At 38.2% G+C, this 17,166-nt stretch overlaps 1 protein-coding gene across 1 annotated transcript; it reads right to left on the reverse strand.

Moving 5' to 3' along the window:
• Positions 1–1,069: 1,069 nt before the first annotated feature.
• LOC135223248 (DBH-like monooxygenase protein 1) lies at positions 1,070–16,846 on the reverse strand. The gene is made up of 11 exons (XM_064261737.1): positions 16,279–16,846; positions 15,145–15,273; positions 14,671–14,817; positions 10,124–10,390; positions 7,941–8,156; positions 6,404–6,558; positions 5,514–5,689; positions 4,722–4,865; positions 3,895–4,069; positions 2,301–2,496; positions 1,070–1,271 (listed from the first exon to the last, which is right to left on the reverse strand). The coding sequence occupies exons 2-11, from the start codon at positions 15,265–15,267 to the stop codon at positions 1,092–1,094; spliced, it is 1,779 nt and encodes a 592-aa protein (XP_064117807.1). The 5' UTR covers positions 15,268–15,273; positions 16,279–16,846; the 3' UTR covers positions 1,070–1,091.
• Between the last annotated feature and the right edge of the window lie 320 nt (positions 16,847–17,166).

Genomic DNA, 17,166 nt, shown 5'->3' on the forward strand with positions numbered 1-17,166 from the left:
GAAATCCGCGGATGCGTGAGTCCCGAATCCGGAGAATGCGAATTAGGGGACTGTATATACTGTATTTACGCATATGTGATTTGTAAACCTTGTTATAGGACGAGTTTTTTTTTTTTTTTTTTTCTCAAGGGTACATTATAGTGTAAGTGTATGTGGATCACATAGCTTGTGTGTATGTGCTCACATTTGATACTTTATGTAGATTATCATTTCAGCATCTGTTTGTTACCGTAATGATGCAAGATTACTGTAAAAATCTAAAAAATCTTTTTGGGGAAGTCTTCCTAGTACTTTTCCAGTAGGAAGTGCATGAAAAACTCCATATTTCATTGGTGAATTCCCTTGGATTTAAATGAATCCAAAGAAAAGACAGGAATATGATTATTACCACATTCATATGTTTTAACCGTTGAGTCGAGGATGAAACTTGCTGTGCAGAAAACAACTTACACAGCGTCAGTACTACACACACACACACACACACACACACACACACACACACTTCCATTTCATTAGGGACAGATATGGAAAATAACATGGTTGCGGAATGAATTTTTATTTATTGTAGTCAGAGTTGCTTTTTAACAATTTACATCAAAATATTCCTTACTGCAATTGAAGTCAAATTTAAGTTATTTATTCACAGAACCTAGCATACAACTTATCGCTATAGAAATAAATTTTAATGGGTATATTTACAACAGTAGGTTGATGAATAGACATATAAACCTATGGTAATTAATTTCGAGATCTGTAACGTATGTTCATTTATTCCACTTAATTCCTGAGGGACAAATGTCAAAGGTGTTTTTTGGTGGTGTTGTGCTTAAGGAGTCTTGTGGTTTGTTATTCTTTGCATCTACTATTTTGTACAATCTTATTTATGCAATGCCATATTGGGTGAATATATGTATGCATGGTATACGCACACCGCACGCTCTCGTACTCTGTATGTTGGTAAAGTTGGTTTTGTAACTGTCCAAATATTACAGTTGCCAATGCTTCCGTTTAAGCTACGCCTTATGTTATATAATACAGAAAAATGGGGTTTGCTTGTTATCACAAAAATTATTGAATAATATCTATAAACTTTATAACCATAAAAGTAATATCATTATTGTATGGAAGAGAAGCGTAGTGAGTAACACACAGCGAGAAGTTCTTGTCACTTGCGAGTTGGAGGTAGACTCCCGCTGAAGGATGCTAGGGCACTGACCCTCTAGTTCCTCGTACTCGTAGGCTTCGGGAAACTCAGCCGTCGTTTTACTGACCTGAAAGAGTATTGGGTCAATGAGTAATTTTTCCCAATAAAGATTAACTTTCATCAGCCTTTGCACAATAATATAGATGTTTTTGTTATATATATAATATATATAATATATATAATATTATGTGATGATATAATATATATATATGATATATATGAGTATAATATAGTATATGACTGGTAAAAATGTCCTGTTCCAACAGAATTCCATCTAATAAAAGGAGCTAAAAATGCCAAAGTATAGATAATAAGTACTATATATTTCAGAGACTGCTGTTCTCTCGCTTCAGGTAGGCAATGATTTAGAGATTATCAGCGGGGGTGACCTAGTAATGCGGCTACCTGTTGATGGATCTCATGGTATAAATACTGCCTTTTCTGTAACTTGACTCATTCATTACCTACCTGAAGAGAGAGAGACAGGCGTCTCTGAGATATAGTGCTTGCGTTCTATATTTTGGTGTTTTTTTATGGGCGCTCTTATATATATATATATATATATATATATATATGTGTGTGTGTGTGTGTGTGTGTATGTATATGTATATGTATGTATGTATGATGTATATGTATGTATGTATGTATGTATGTATGTATGTATGTATGTATGTTAATGTATATGATGATGATATATATAGATATATATATATATATATATATATAAATGTATATATATAAAAAATAAGTATTATGTGGCCAAAGAAAAGAAATGAAACGACAAAGTGCAAGATCTTTTGCCATTACTCTAAAATCCCAGAGTAAGTGCAAAAGGGCTTGTACTGGGTTATTCCAGTTTCTCGTGGCCATAAATTATATATATATATATATATATAATATATATATATATATATATATATATATATATATATATATATATACACATACACACACACACACACACACACCTAATGCACACTTGCTTTTTCTGAATTATGATAGGTATCGATCTCGAGTTTAGAATAAAATGAAAAATGTATATTGTTGGAATCAGGAGAAGGATGATGTGTAATGAACCAGTAAGACGACATCTCACCTGTGCAGGTATGCCCGCCGTCAGTAAGCATCGTGTCACGTGGGGTCCTCTGTAGAGATCCTCCTGTATATTCCTCATATCAAATTCGGACCAGTTCAGAGCGTTGATGTAATCTTGAAAGAAAACGTCACCCTTTCGTGGAAGTCGAGGGTTGATAGGTTCCAGAAGGGGAGACTGTAGTAGTAGATTCTCTTCGCTGGAAAGATCAACAGGTTAAATTATTGAGGATCGACTTTGAGGAACTGTTTCTACTATATCGGGGAACTCGGGCTGATTATTCTGGATTTTGTGAATTGCTTTCCATTCTTCTTATCATTCAGCTTGATGTCTCATTATCTCTGCCAGATAATTCATGTGTGTACGTACATCATGCTTTCATTGACAACAAAATTCTCGAGAATGGCCGGACGGATTTTGGTAACTAACGGGGAAAAATGTTCATTTGGTGACCCTGTTCTCAGTTTTCACGTGCTCGTAATTAAAATTACCTTTCCTCTAATTTGGCAATGATCTTATTTATTTTCTTAAAATGGCAACACATGAATAATATGTCAGAAGATTGTCTCATATTCCCCTTTGTACTGTTATTCATTCCCTTAATTCATCTGATTAAGACGTCTCGTACTAGCTAGAATTTTTTTTAAATTTTTTTTTGTAAACGCATATGATTAAACTGGGTACCCAATACATCAATATTGACTAGATGTGAAGTGAAAGGTTGTGGGGGGCGCGACTTTGGATGAGGTTTGATTGATTTATTAATTCTTTCTTACTGGCGTCCGCAAGACGGGGGGTGGATGAGGAGGAGGCTGGGGTTAACCTGGAATGAAACCGTAATCTTAGATTTTGAAACGTCTGAACAAGCTCCATATGGGTGTGTGATTATAGAAATTCCGGAAATGTTAGTTTGGGGGGAGAATTCCAGGTCATGCCAGTATTATCATAGTAGTTATCACCGAACGGACGAGTTCGGATATAGCTGTAGAGATAAGGAGAGTTTAAAATATCCAGTGAGTATTAAACGTTATTGCCGCGTGGCACGAAATTGTTTTCTTGTAAGTTTTATTTTTTTCAGTTCTGGTAAGGTCTGATTAATAACTGTTGCCTTTGCATAGGTACGTACGCATACCTAAAGCAAAATGCTGTGTAGTCGTTGGTATGTGGATGCTAAGAAGCATGGGCTAGTGGTGAAATAGCGGAATTTAAAAGAATGCATCATGTTGATAAACCCATTTTAAAAGTCTTTGGGGCCTGCGTCTCATCATCAGACACAGTGTCCCCTCGGCCCCCTAGCTGCGACCCCCTTCATTCCTTTTACTGTACCTCCGTTCATATTATTTTTCTTCCATCTTACTTTCGACCCTCTCCTAACAATTGATTCACAGTGCAACTGTGATATTTTTCTCCTGTTACACCTTTCAAACTGTTTTACTGTCGGTTGCCGTTTGAGCACTGAATGAGCTTATATAGGTCCTATCGCTTGGGCGTTGACCTAAATTCTATATATTCTATTCTATTTATGAGCTGGGCACATTTGATAATCCTACCAGAAATTTTTTTTTAAAAAGCGGATAACAACATCAAAACTACTTACTCTTCAAGTTCTCCAGTATGGAACTCAGCCTTGATGACGTCATGGTGGGTGACGGAGGAGCACTCTGCGAGACTGACGCGCGGATAGTAGAAAAGGTAGGCGAGACAGGCCTCGTCTGCGTCTCCATAACCGGAGAATGTCGAGTTCTGGCGGCTGCTGCTGTCGTAGACGCATTCTGATGGGGAGGAAGAATGATTTTAAATACTACTACAGTCGTCCTATGCTTTTGTTATTAATTTGCCCTTTTATTGATTCCCCTTAGTAAGTGCATGCATGCATTGTTGTTTATATTTATACGCATTCCATCTACCGTTTTCTTGATCAGTTGTTTTTGTAAGGTATTTATTTTGTAGAAGGTCGTTAGGCAAATACAAATTTTTTTTGCTTGCTCAAGAAGAATGCAGACTCATTAGTAATATTGTTAACAGCATCATCGCATTGCAAGACCAATGTAACTTTCGCCGTTATAGAAGCGTCAGAAAGGATTCATAGAGTGTAGGATGAAATTATAATTACAGTTTACTCAAGTAAAAACGAAACCAAACCATATATACCGTATAAGGTGAAGGATCCTTCACTTTAAATTTCTTTTCTATATTCTCTTGTTTTAATGTATTAATAAACGTTTAGATTATGCATATGAAATGATTTTTGCGTCGTTTCGTCTAGTTCGTTTTAATTTTTTCCGATTATAGTTAAGAAAATACAGATTTCGTTTGTTGCCAGTACTATAGTTCCAGTAGTCGTTGTCAAAAATTCAGTAGGTACGGTAGTGAGCTGCCACAGACATTATGGCACAGGTGTTAAGGAATGTGAGGATATCTCACCTGTAGTGAGGTGATCCGTGGGGAGCACAGTCCTTTCTTCCGACAAGGAAAGGATTGGTTGGAAGTTTGTGTCGTAATAATCGTCAGTGATTATGGGCTGTAGTTCCTCTCCGTCGCGGAAGTGACGTATACGCATTGCTGTGCCTAGAATCAAAGGAATTAGTGTAAGTATATATATATATATATATATATATATATATATATACATAAAGATAAAAGCTCGTAAAACACCATTTGAACGTTTCAACCATATATTTCTAGCACTTCCTTCTGTGCCCCTCTCTCAGAGGAAAGTGCTCGAGGTATATGGTTGCAACGTTCAAATGGTGTTGTATGGGCTTTTGTATATATACATATATATATATATACTATATATATATATAGATATATATATATATATTATATATATATATATATATATAGAGTTATATATATTATATATAGTATACTAATATATAATTTATTAAATAATTATAATAATAACATACATTACATACATAAATAACATACTTATACATACACACGTGTATTTATACATATATATATGGTATATATATATATATATATATATATATATATATATATATATATATATATATATATATATATGTAATGTTTTCTCAATTTTGAAAAGATACAAAACTAAAAATACGCCTGTATTTTAAGATTATTCTTATATTTTTTCTTCTTTTTTTTCACTTAAATGCATGCAAGAAAGTAATGTTTGACCTTTTAAAGATATAATTATATGGATCTAGTAGTAAATTACGCATAGCCAAGAGTATTACTTACCAAGGGAATGGGCATGGAGGAGAACCTGGTAGACCTTGATGCCCGAATTGGGCACCGCCTCGTTGAGACAACCATCTGGACAGTGACCTGCAATCTTCCAGGTCTTCTGGCCGGGCGGTATCAACATGGCGAAGTTGAGCGTGGACCCCACTTTCAGTATGCCCGATTCGTACTGCCTGGAAATACACCGTTGCTTTTTCATGATGTCTTATTACAAGTCTTCAGACCTCCATTCATTTTCTCTTTCTTCCATCTCGTTGTCCAACGTCTCCAAAACTTTTTTTCATTGTGCAACTGTGAGGTTTTCCCTCTGTTCCACCTTTCAACCCTTTCTACATTGAATTTCCCTTTCGGCGCTGAATGGCCTCCTAGGTCACAGCGTTTCGCCTTTGGCCTGAATACTGTATTCTATTCTATTCTAAAATTCCCTAGATAGATTAATTGTATAATACGAATTATGTATTAAAATGAGAACTTTCATCATTTAAAAGCAGACATAACTGTAATTAAACTTAGACGCCCTCTACGAAACCTTTCTTAGTGTTCTAATACTGTAATTAAACTTAGACGCCCTCTACGAAACCTTTCTTAGTGTTCTAATATTGTTGTAGGGCACTGTTTACTGGAAACTTTTAGACATTTCATGAAATTTACAAGAAATTCAAAAAGGTTGGTGTGCCACCTCTTCCATTGTTGGATTAGGCCGTACTAGCTTTCGAGTAGTATTTTGTTTTTATGGGTAGTAAAAGCCAGATGGAAATGTTATAGCTAGTTCTAAAACAAAACCAGACACATGAATATGCAAATGATGAATTTTACTGTAATAATTATGAATGCATTTATATTTAGAGTCTGAATCCGTCACAGACTCTTGTTGCATTCGACCTTACCTGAGCGTTCTTGTGTAATAGACGTCCATTTTCCATTGCACGTTGACGTTAGGCATCGAGTTGCTATTTTCATATTGAGCCTCGACCATGAAGTAGGAAGGTGACCCGTCATTCGACAGCAGTGGAACACCAACATGCTCTGGCTCCCTGACACCCTGTTGGGATCGAAAACATCGTAGGTTTCTTGGTTAAGAAGACACTAATCTTGGCTGTTGTAGCAGCAAATAACTTTTCGTCCGTCTCGGCTGAGTACATGCTTTAGGTTGGGAGCAGTTGTTAGTGCGAGGTACTATAGTAGATTCACATCAACCGTGCATTTGATGTCTAGGCCAGTCCCTAACGACGCTCCTGATTGGCTGTTGATAAGCCTATCACAGGGCTGGAAACTCTCAGTCTCTCTCGAGAATTCACATAGGTAGGATGCATGTTCCACCTCTCCTGAGGGATACTTTTGAAAGATGTATCCCTCAAGAGAGGTGGAACATAGATCTTACCCATGTGAACTCTAGAGATCGAGAGTTTCCAGCCCTGTGATTGGTTTATCAACAGACAATCAGGAGCGTCGTAAGGGACGGGCCTAGACATCGGATGCGCGGTTGATGTGAATCTACTATAGTACTGTAGTACAGTCACTCATATAAGTTCATGGATGTCCAGGTGTTTGAGAGAGATTTCCATTTCACCCCCTTTCTGGATGACAGGTGTCTGGGAGTGGAAACTTGCCAAATGTTCAACCACCCAACTTTGCTGTAGAAAGTGTGTGTGAGCCCGTCTTACGTCACTATACAGACCCGTTGTCCAGAAAGGGGATGGCTGGAATTCAGCTTTATGCCCGGAGACATCCATGAACTTGTATGAGTGACTATACCACGCTCTAACCACTGAATGATCCCCTGCTATACTTACTCAGGGATCATTCAAAATTTTACAAAAATAAAAGGTGGGGTGGGGGATTCATTTAAGAAAAATATACGTCCCATTAAGGTTTAGTGTATCCTAGTCCAAGTTGAGGTAGGGCAAGGTAAAATAATCAGAACTATGGAAATGAAGTTTTGTTTTAACTGATAATATTCAGGGAAATTAATGGTTGAAGGCTACTCGGATGCCCTTGAAGATTTTCAAAAACTGAAACTGGAATAGTTCGGTAGTTTCCTTTTGTCATTACTACTAAAAGTAAATATGTTTGTATATGTATTATATATATATATATTATATAATTATATATATTATATATATATATATGTGTGTGTGTGTGTGTGTGTGTGTGTGTGTGTGTGTGCCAACGACAGGGCTGGAAACTGTCTCTCTCGAGAGTTCATATAAGCAGGATGCATGTTCCACTTCTCCTGAGGGATGCTTTTGGAAGACGTATCCCTCATGAGAGGTGGAATATAGCTCCTGCCTATGTGAACTCTCGAGAGAGACTGAGAGTTTTTAGCCCAGTCATTGGCTTATCAACAGCCAATCAGGAGCGTCGTAAGGGACTGGCCTAGACATCAAATGCACGGTTGATGTGAATCTACTATAGTAGACTTACCTTTGTTCGTGGTGTCCAAAGGATGACGTTGAGGTTGCACTTGGAGTAATCGGAGGGCGTGTCGTGGCTGTAGCAGGCGTGGCCCTTCTGGGAGGAGTAGTGGTCGAGCCTCGCCCTCTCCTGGTGGTACGTCCAAGAGTTGGCGTCTCCCGCGCACTCGTAGATGGCTACATGTTTCAGGTGGACCTCCGAATTCTCGCCGTGGTGGAAATCAAACTGTTTTTTTTTATATAGATAAAAAATAAGTAAAAAAAAAAAAAAAAGAAGCTGACTGGCACTTTTCAGTTGCATAAAAAATCTACTGATCACATTCACCGAAACTTTGTTACATATTTTTCCCAGGTGATAAAAAAAGAAGTTATAAAATAGATGACTCGAACATGTCAGTTGTGCGAAGTTACTTTTGATCACGTTCACCGAATCATGTTTTTGATAATCACAATGTCGTTTAGTTTCTACATTTCCTCACTGAATAAATCAAGAAGTTGAGATGTTATTGTGATTTAAAAATCTATATTATTTGTACGTTTACATTATGGTATACCATTATTTTCACCGTGCGTTTCTGTAGTCATACGTAGATTGTTTAAATTTATGAAGTCCTGAGTTATCCTAATAGCCTATGGTTTATTCTGAAATTCACGGCGTCTCAGAAAGGATTTTAATGAATTATAATATGCAAAAATCTTCGATGATTATTCAGTTCTTCTGCGATGCAGATTGAACTATTGTTATCATTATCATTGGGACAAAATAACCTGTCGAAGATAGCTTGCAATTATAGAAATAATTTCCCCCAGTTTCAGATACTGCGTAGGCTTATACGAGAGAGAGAGAGAGAGAGAGAGAGAGAGCTTTGTAGTTCTGTGGAGTGACCTAACTTGATCTCTCCCTTTTTACGGAACGTTTCATCGTGCCAAGCAGTTTAATATACATTAAATGAAAAATTTGCGCGAGTCTGATAATATTCTCTCTCTCTCTCTCTCTCTCTCTCTCTCTCTCTCTCTCTCTCTCTCTCTCTTTCTGAGCGTTTGAACGTTAACCTCTAAATTTTCATTGAATGTGATGTTTGTTCTAGTCGTATTTAATGCTCTCTCTCTCTCTCTCTCTCTCCTCTGTATCTCATCTCTCTCATCTCTCTCTCTGAACGTTGAACGTTAACCTTCATGTCCATTCGGAATGTGATGTTTGTCCTATTGTATTTACGTGTTCTCTCTCTCTCTCTCTCTCTCGCTCTCTCTCCCTCTCTCTCTCTCTTCTCTCTCTCTATCTCTCTGAACGTTTTGAACGTTAAACCTTTTCCATATGTTCCCATGGAATGTGATGGTTTGTCCTAGTTGTATTTACTGTTCTCTACTCTCTCTCTCTCTCTGTGTGTGTGTGTGTGTGTGCGCGCGCTCTTCAGTGTTGCATTCATAGTCAAATAGTTGGCTCTTTTGTTTGAATTCTTCGTGGAGTAGCAAAAGCTATTAAAAATTAGGTATAAACGTATGGCGATGACCTTGCTTGCGAATTGGTCATTCTACTTGATATCTGATTCCCAGGGCTCATTTCTGTTAGTTTCCTATGAGCGATTGAATGCCTTAACGTTGCATGATTGATGATGGGGTTAGAACCGCTTCACATTTAGGTAAAGGCTTTCTTTACATTACAAAGGCAATAGAGACATTCGTTCTTTCACAAATGCAATAGGCTCTTGTCCCTTCAGTTTCGTAGGCTTTCGTTCGTATATAATTTTACGTGCTACGTGCATGTGATTTTGGTCGTAGTTATTTATATACTGCTGACATTTGTTCTCTTATAGATCTAGTAAATAACTTGTTTGCCGCAAATATAGTAGACGTTTCTCTTTACAAGAGCAGTGAACATTTTGTGCCTCACAATTGCTGTACGAATTCGTTCCTTCAAAAATATAGTAAGCACGTGTTCCTTCGTAAGTACAGTAAATACAATAGTTCTTTCACAAAATACAATAAACATTAATTTAGCTCCTTCAAATCTGCAAAATTGGAATAAATGCTGACGTGAAACTTGAACATGTTAGAACAGATATTTATATGCTAAAATTCAGAGATAGATTACAAATTGGAATAGCCAGTAAAAGACGCAAATGAGAGAGAGAGAGAGAGAGAGAGAAGCAAATTAGGGTGAAAACGACTTTGACCAAGAGATAATTAACTCACCCCTATGTAATGGACCCTATCCTCCTCCTTCTCGGCAGCCTGGGGAAACTTCTCTATCTTGCACCAAGTAATTCTCCTGCTTTTCTTGCCGAGTGTATGATTGAAGTTCAAGGACCACACGGACGCGCCCCTCACCTCCCCCGGGTCCCCCAGCAGAAAGGACAGGTACCTCGAGCCGTTCTTGACGCCCTGGTTACTGTAAGTGATCGTGGAGACGTTGGTTGGGTCCTCCTGGGAATATGCGTAGATGATCCTTTTGATGGTGTCCTGTGGAGGTCGAAATAGTTGGAAAATTCAGACAAATTTTTTGGTATGATCCCCGTAGGGTGTTAGTGCCGTCAGTACACCTCACGAGGTGCACTATAGGCATTTCATTAGGTTCTTTGCAAGTGTCCCTTCGGCCCTTAGCTGCAACCCCTTTCATTACCTTGACTATACTTCCGTTCATATTCTCTTTCTTTCATCTAACATTCCACCCTCTCCTAACAATTGTTTCATAGTGCAATTACGAGGTTTTCTTCCTGTTGCACCTTTGAAGTCATACTTTAGTTTTCCATTCAGCGCTGAATGACCTCATAGGTCCCAGCGCTAGTTATTCTATATGTCTATGCTTTGGTATGATGTTCATTTTGGTGGAGCCCTGCGAAAGTAGGGAGTTTGTGCAGTTCTTGCATAGTTGAAATTGCTGATGAAAGGTGGACCGGTAAAAGGGTTTATGGTGGTGTGTAGCTTCATGGTTGAAGTACCACACTAATTGATTTTGCGTTCAGAGGGCCAGCGTATTTAGCAAAATGTTTAAGATGAGAAAACAAGCGCCTCAGTGGCGTGGTTGGTATGGTGTTTGCTTCCCACCTCGGTGGTCGCGGGTTCGATTCTCGGCCATTCCATTGAGGAGTGAGAGATTTGTATTTCTGGTGATAGAAGTTCACTCTCGACGTGGTTCGGAAGTCACGTAAAGCCGTTGGTCCCGTTGCTGAATAACCACTGGTTCCATGCAACGTAAAAACACCATATAAACAAACAAACAAGATGAGAAAACAGCCGGGATTCGCGCAATTCTATCAGGGTCGTAAGTTGCAAGAAAAAGGTGGACTTGCAAAGCTATGTATTTTGTTGTTTCGGCATAGGAGGTACTGTAAATAATAACGAATTATGGTAAGTAGCCTAATTAATTAATCGTTATGTCAGAACAGTTAGAGAACCTGTGCAGTTTTAATAGGTAAATCATTTGCAAGGTAGATGTTATGTCCTTATTGCTTTTGTGATAGGTGTTCTGCAATATTAATTTTGTGTATATTCAGCCATATTTGATTAATTATTAGGATGAAAATCAAATTTAGTATCGAACTTACTCTACCTTCGGAGTAACTTGCACCAAGGCTAATTATTATTTAAATATTTAAATGCATATTCCCCGGCTAGGATTCGATTTGGGTTTTTGCTCTACATACTACATTATACCATCGGCTTATACCTCTCGGCCATCATCAAGAGATATATAGGTTGATATTGACAATATCCCTGTCGAATTCAGGTTCTGTACTTACAGTCGATACCAATCCATCTCCGCCTTGATATCTGATAGTGAATTTGATATTAAAGGATAGTTGTGGCTTAATATGTGACAGAAATTCATAATTAGCCAAGGATTGCAAACTTTATACCAATCAGCTGTAATGGTGGAAATAGGTTGTTGTCGAATATCCACAAAACCGGAATTCGACTGGAAGGTACAAGTCGATTGTTTACGTTGTATCTAAAAAAAAAACACAAGTTCAAATATTGGCTGGAGCAGAAGGACTTATCAGGGATAATTCACACACACAACACACACATATATAGTATATTTATTATTTATTTATTTATATAATATAGTTATGATAGATTTACTCATAGGTGTATAACTGTGAAGAACATAAATGAAAATTTTGAATGTCAGTTTCCATTTTAGCGTTGAATGACCTCATAGGTCCCAGTGCTTGGCATTTGGCCTAAATTCTATGTTCAGCTCGACTCAAAAACCCCCAGTATACCTCACTTAACCTAAGCTGGGAATTTTGTCAGCGTTCGAAAGAAAAAAAAAACAAAAACACGCTAGTACCTAGTACTGCCTTAGAATGTTTATTGTCATAACTGTTCTCGCAAAAAAAGACTCTCTCTCCTCGGTCTCTCTCTCTCTCTCTCTCTCTTCCTCTCACTCTCTCTCTCTCTCTCTCTCTCTCTTTCAGGTTCATTCAGAACTGAAGGTCCGCCTTACCGAAAGGCGCCGTATTCAAAAGCCCAGTGAATTGATATCAGCAGGAATACCTGGCTGCCTTTTGTGTGTGTGTTGTGTGCACTGTTATGTAGCCTATTGTTTAATGATTTTTTTTTTTTTTTTTTTTTGCACGGTTATGTTTCCTATTTGTAATTTTTTTTTGTGCGGCGTCATGTTTCCTATTGTGCAATTTTTTTTTGTGCACGGTTTGTATCCTATTGTTTAACGTATGTATCCTATTGTTTAAGTTTTTTTTTTGTGCACGGTTTGTGTCCTAATTTTTTTTTTGTTTTTTTTTGGGGGGGGCACGGTTATGTATCCTATTGTTTAATGTTTTATTGTGCACGGTTATGTATCCTATTGTTTAATGTTTTTTTGTGCACGGTTATGTATCCTATTTTTTTTGTGCACGGTTATGTATCCTATTGTTTAATGTTTTTTTTGTGCACGGTTATGTATCCTATTATTTAATGTTTTTTTGTGTGTGTTTTTTTATTTTATTTTTTATTTTTTTTATTTTTGCACGGTTACGTATCCTAATATTTAGTGTTTTTATTTTTTGTGCACGTTATATATCCTATTGTTTTAATGTGTTTTTTTGTTTTTGTTCACGGTTATGTATCCTATTGTTTATTTTTTTTTTTACGCTATATGTAAACAGTCACTAATGAATCACACTGCTTAATGAAACCTTTGGTCATGTTCGTCCTTCCGCTAAAACAACGAACGAAACCAGATGAGCGCTGTCATTTGAAACGATTTTATGTTAAAACGGGCTTCCTTACTACGCATTAAGCTCCCTAATTCAAAGGCACCTGTATGAAAACGCAAAGCCAACTTTTTTTTTTAAACTGAAGAGTTTTTCTCTGTTCCCTTTCCAAGCATTTTTTTGTTTTTTGGTTCCTGATTCTTTGAATCCTAAATTGGTACAAAGGCACAAATTTCCCTTGTTGGTGGTGGACGGTACGCCCTCCCTCCCACCGCCCCCCCTCCCTCCCTCCCTCCATCCTTCCCGCTGTTCCTACCCCTCCCCCCCCACGCCCCACTCATCCTTCATCCTGATAGAGTTAGTCCCCGGCAGACAGTATTAACCGGTTGGAGGAACACCGTGTGTGTAGCCGACCGGTTGTAAGTCGCGCCATGTGAACCCCAGGCGCTCTCCGCCAGGTCCACCCCCTTCCCCTCCCCCCGCCCCCCGCCCCACCTCCCCCTCTAACGTCCGACCTACTACTCCTCCTCCTCCTCCTGCCTCCCCTCCGCTCACTGCTCACCCCCTACCTCCTCCCTTTCCAGTTTCCCTTCCACCTCCGTCCTGATTTTCCCCTCAGTTATATATATATATCCTCGTCCCCTCTTTATTTTGACCCGTTCTCTCTCTCTCTCTCTCTCTCCTCTCTCTCTCTCTCTCGCAGAGTAATTGGTTTGTGGTAGTCATATTGATCATCCTTTTAGTAATTATCGTTGCTGTGATTTGTTGTTATTGCGTAGCATTTTCCGTCATTCTTTAAAGTGGAATTGCGTAATTAAGTAGATCCAGGAAATTTGTTCTTTGTCACTTTCCGTTGCTGCATGTAATGTTATTTGCAATATTGCTGTTGCCTAAAGGGGAAGGTCTTACTGTCTCTGCCAGGCAGGTTATGCTTTGAATTCGTTTTATCTGTAATAGTATATTGCAAGCAGGATTACGCGAAAAAGTTGCGTTTGGACTTTCGCGAAAATTTGACCAGAGGTGACCCTCATGACTAGCACTGGGTGATCAGAGAGAGAGAGAGAGAGAGAGAGAGAGAGAGAGAGAGAGAGAGAGAGAGAGAGAGAGAGAGAATGAATGCAACTCTTGGGGAGAAGAGACCTTTTTGCGTAATTGATGAACACGGATTAATCACTGCCATTTTTATGTTTCCACAGTTTTTAAATAATCTTACCAATTATATAGTTTCTATACCATTTATAGTATCTGCTTATGTGTATGCTGACTGGCTTACGCGCATGCAGCGTTGTGTATAATTATAATTGCAGAGCTGATATATGAGTATAGCCTGAAATTTTTTCAATTTGCATTTCCGCCCTTTTATAGTCTGTCTTCCTTAATAAATAAACTCCACTTTTCTTCGTTATTTTTTACCTTTTTCTTGCTTTCTTAGGACCGGGCAGGAAAAGGGTATTTGGCAGCTGTCCGTTTTTCTTCGCAATATTTGCGTTTTCTTGTTTCCTTCGGGCGTGGACACACACACACACACACACACACACGTTATATTAGCACTTAAAAAGAAAAAAAAAATTTCTTTCTTACCAAAAACGGTAGGTCGTGCACATCGCATGTGTTGAGTTGTCTGCTGACGACCAGAACGGTGTGCGTCTCGTTTTCCACGGCAGAGAGGAGGACCCAGTCTGAGTGGTCGTCTGTTTCGATTACATCGCCTTGTGTGCCGTGCTGATCCTGAAAAAAAAATGGTGTATTGACAGTGTCGGCTTAGGCAAAATATCATGTTTCATTATTACTCAACAAAGGTCACTTCAATTATTTAGATTTCAAGAAGTCGTGAAATGGTACTGAAGAAATTATTATTATTATTATTATTGTTATTATTATTGTTATTATTATTATTGTTGTTGTTGTTGTTTACCTGTCTGTCTATTTATTTTATTTAGACATATTTACAGGTGCAGACCTCGCCATGAATTTCAATTTTCCCATTATTTACTTTAAAAAAGAAAGAAAGAAAAAACCGGAAACTTTCCATACATATTTATATTGCTAACTCACCCGAATGTGACCCTGGCCCGCTCCGTCAACCCAGCCTGTGATGAGGTCAGCGCCGGTGACCTTACCGCCGGGCGAAAGGCCGAGCGATACCCATCCTCTAGTCTCGGCTGCCATTTGTATCATTATGACCTGCGTGAATATTTTAGATTAGTTTGAAGCTGCTGTTATTTGAAGGGTGCATCAGTTCAGTATGTTTGGTATATAGATTCATTTCAGTATATTTAATATATGAATTCATTTTATTATATTTATATTTAGTATATAGATCAATTCAATATATTTAGTACGTATATAAATTCATTTCAGTATATTTATTATATTAGTTCATTCAAGTGTATTTAGTATATAAATTTATTTCAGTATATTTAATACATAAATCAGCTTTTATTGGCTGATTAAGGAGCTAAAGTCCCTGCTGGTGTAAAGTCATCTTCATCCAGTAGCATCGATATAACTATAAGTTCAAAACATTAGCTGAGAGACATTGGAGTCTATGACATTTTGTTTCGTTCCGAATAGCCGCCTTTTCTGATGTGTGCTTAAACTATTGAATGAATATTTTTCAGGGTAATTACTGTATTAATTCAGGAGTATAGAAATGTTCAGGGTTAGTTAAAATTTTTTTAAGTATATTTTTTTCTGAGCTTCAGAAGAGAGTTAACATTTTACGAGTTATTGTAAAATTTTAGGATAACCAGTCTCTCTCTCTCTCTCTCTCTCTCTCTCTCTCTCTCTCTCTCTCTCTCTCTCTCTCTCTCTCTCTCTCTCTCACAAGAAATAATGGATGGAAACTAGAACTGAAGAGATGCAACACATCCCATTGTGGGAACTTCATTACATACAAGATATGTGATACATGGAATAAACTGCCACCAGAAGTTGTAAACAGCAACAGTGTGGAAGAGTTTAAAAGAAAGCTAGACAAAATCATTAGGACACTGTGAATGCACAGTAAAACCTGCTCCTAGAGTTAAGTGAGCACACGATGTCTCCTCGGATGGACTAACAAGTCTTTACATCCTAATCCTTGTAACTCTCTCTCTCTCTCTCTCTCTCTCTCTCTCTCTCTCTCTCTCCACACACACACACACACACACACACACAGTTAAAGGTGTTTAAAACTACGCTCCTTACCTGGTCTTGCCAATCAACTGTCCATTGTATGGAGAATTTCTCCTCCGGATCGAGGACCTGTTTGTTTCTGAAGTCAACGAAGGCACCTTCGATAAAGTCCCCTTCCAGTGCTTCGATCTCAGCGTCTGAGTATTCTTCCTCCTCGGGGTATGAATAGTCCGTTGCTGTTCTCGCTTTTCTTAAAGTAAGAAATGCTGTCGTCTCTAAGTCTGAATGTGTATCTTCCTTTAAGTCTGATAGTGCACCTGCCTCTATGTCAGGATATGCGTCTGTCTCTGTGTCTGAATATGCATCTGTTAAAGTGTCCGAATGGGCATCTGCTTTAGTGTCTGAATATGCATCTGTCTCAGTGTCTGAAAATGCATCTCCTTCGGTGTTTGAGTTTTTCTCTGTCTCTGTGTCTGAATATGCATCTGCTTCGGTGTCTGAATATGCATCTGTCTCAGTGTCTGAAAATGCCTCTGCTTCGGTGTTTGAGTTTTCCTCTGTCTCTGTGTCTGAATATGCATCTGCTTCGGTGTTTGAGTTTTCCTCTGTCTCTGTGTCTGAATATGCATCTGCTTCGGTGTCTGAATATGCATCCGCTACAGTGTCTGGATATGCATCTGTCTCTGTGTCTGAGTATGCGTCTGTATCTTCGTCTGAATATGTATCTGAATATCCTGGATATGCTTCGTCTCGGATGTCCGAGTTCCTTGTGGGTCGTCCATTGCTTAATGATTCTTGAAAGCGAAGGATGACGGGACCAAGATAAGGACGATGAAACAGAACACAGTTATCTGGAAAAACAGAACAAATAAATTTTTAGTACTTAATAATTAGGCTTTTACGTTTTTTAGGGTGTGCAGGAATTTTGCATTTGAAAATAACTAATGATCATAAATTATT

The sequence above is a fragment of the Macrobrachium nipponense genome, chromosome 8, assembly GCF_015104395.2.
Source record: "Macrobrachium nipponense isolate FS-2020 chromosome 8, ASM1510439v2, whole genome shotgun sequence".
NCBI classification, from domain to species: Eukaryota; Metazoa; Arthropoda; class Malacostraca; order Decapoda; family Palaemonidae; genus Macrobrachium; species Macrobrachium nipponense.

Bases quoted from the DNA above. Each gene is read 5' to 3' on its own strand.
- LOC135223248 (XM_064261737.1), bottom strand. From the start codon at position 15,267: ATGATACAAATGGCAGCCGAGACTAGAGGATGGGTATCGCTCGGCCTT. The intron at 8,157-10,123 runs GTGAGTTAATTA...AAAAAAAAACAG, and splicing joins ATAGGGTCCATTACATAGGG to TTTGATTTCCACCACGGCGA. The intron at 4,866-5,513 runs GTAAGTAATACT...CTTTGATTCTAG, and splicing joins CCTCCATGCCCATTCCCTTG to GCACAGCAATGCGTATACGT.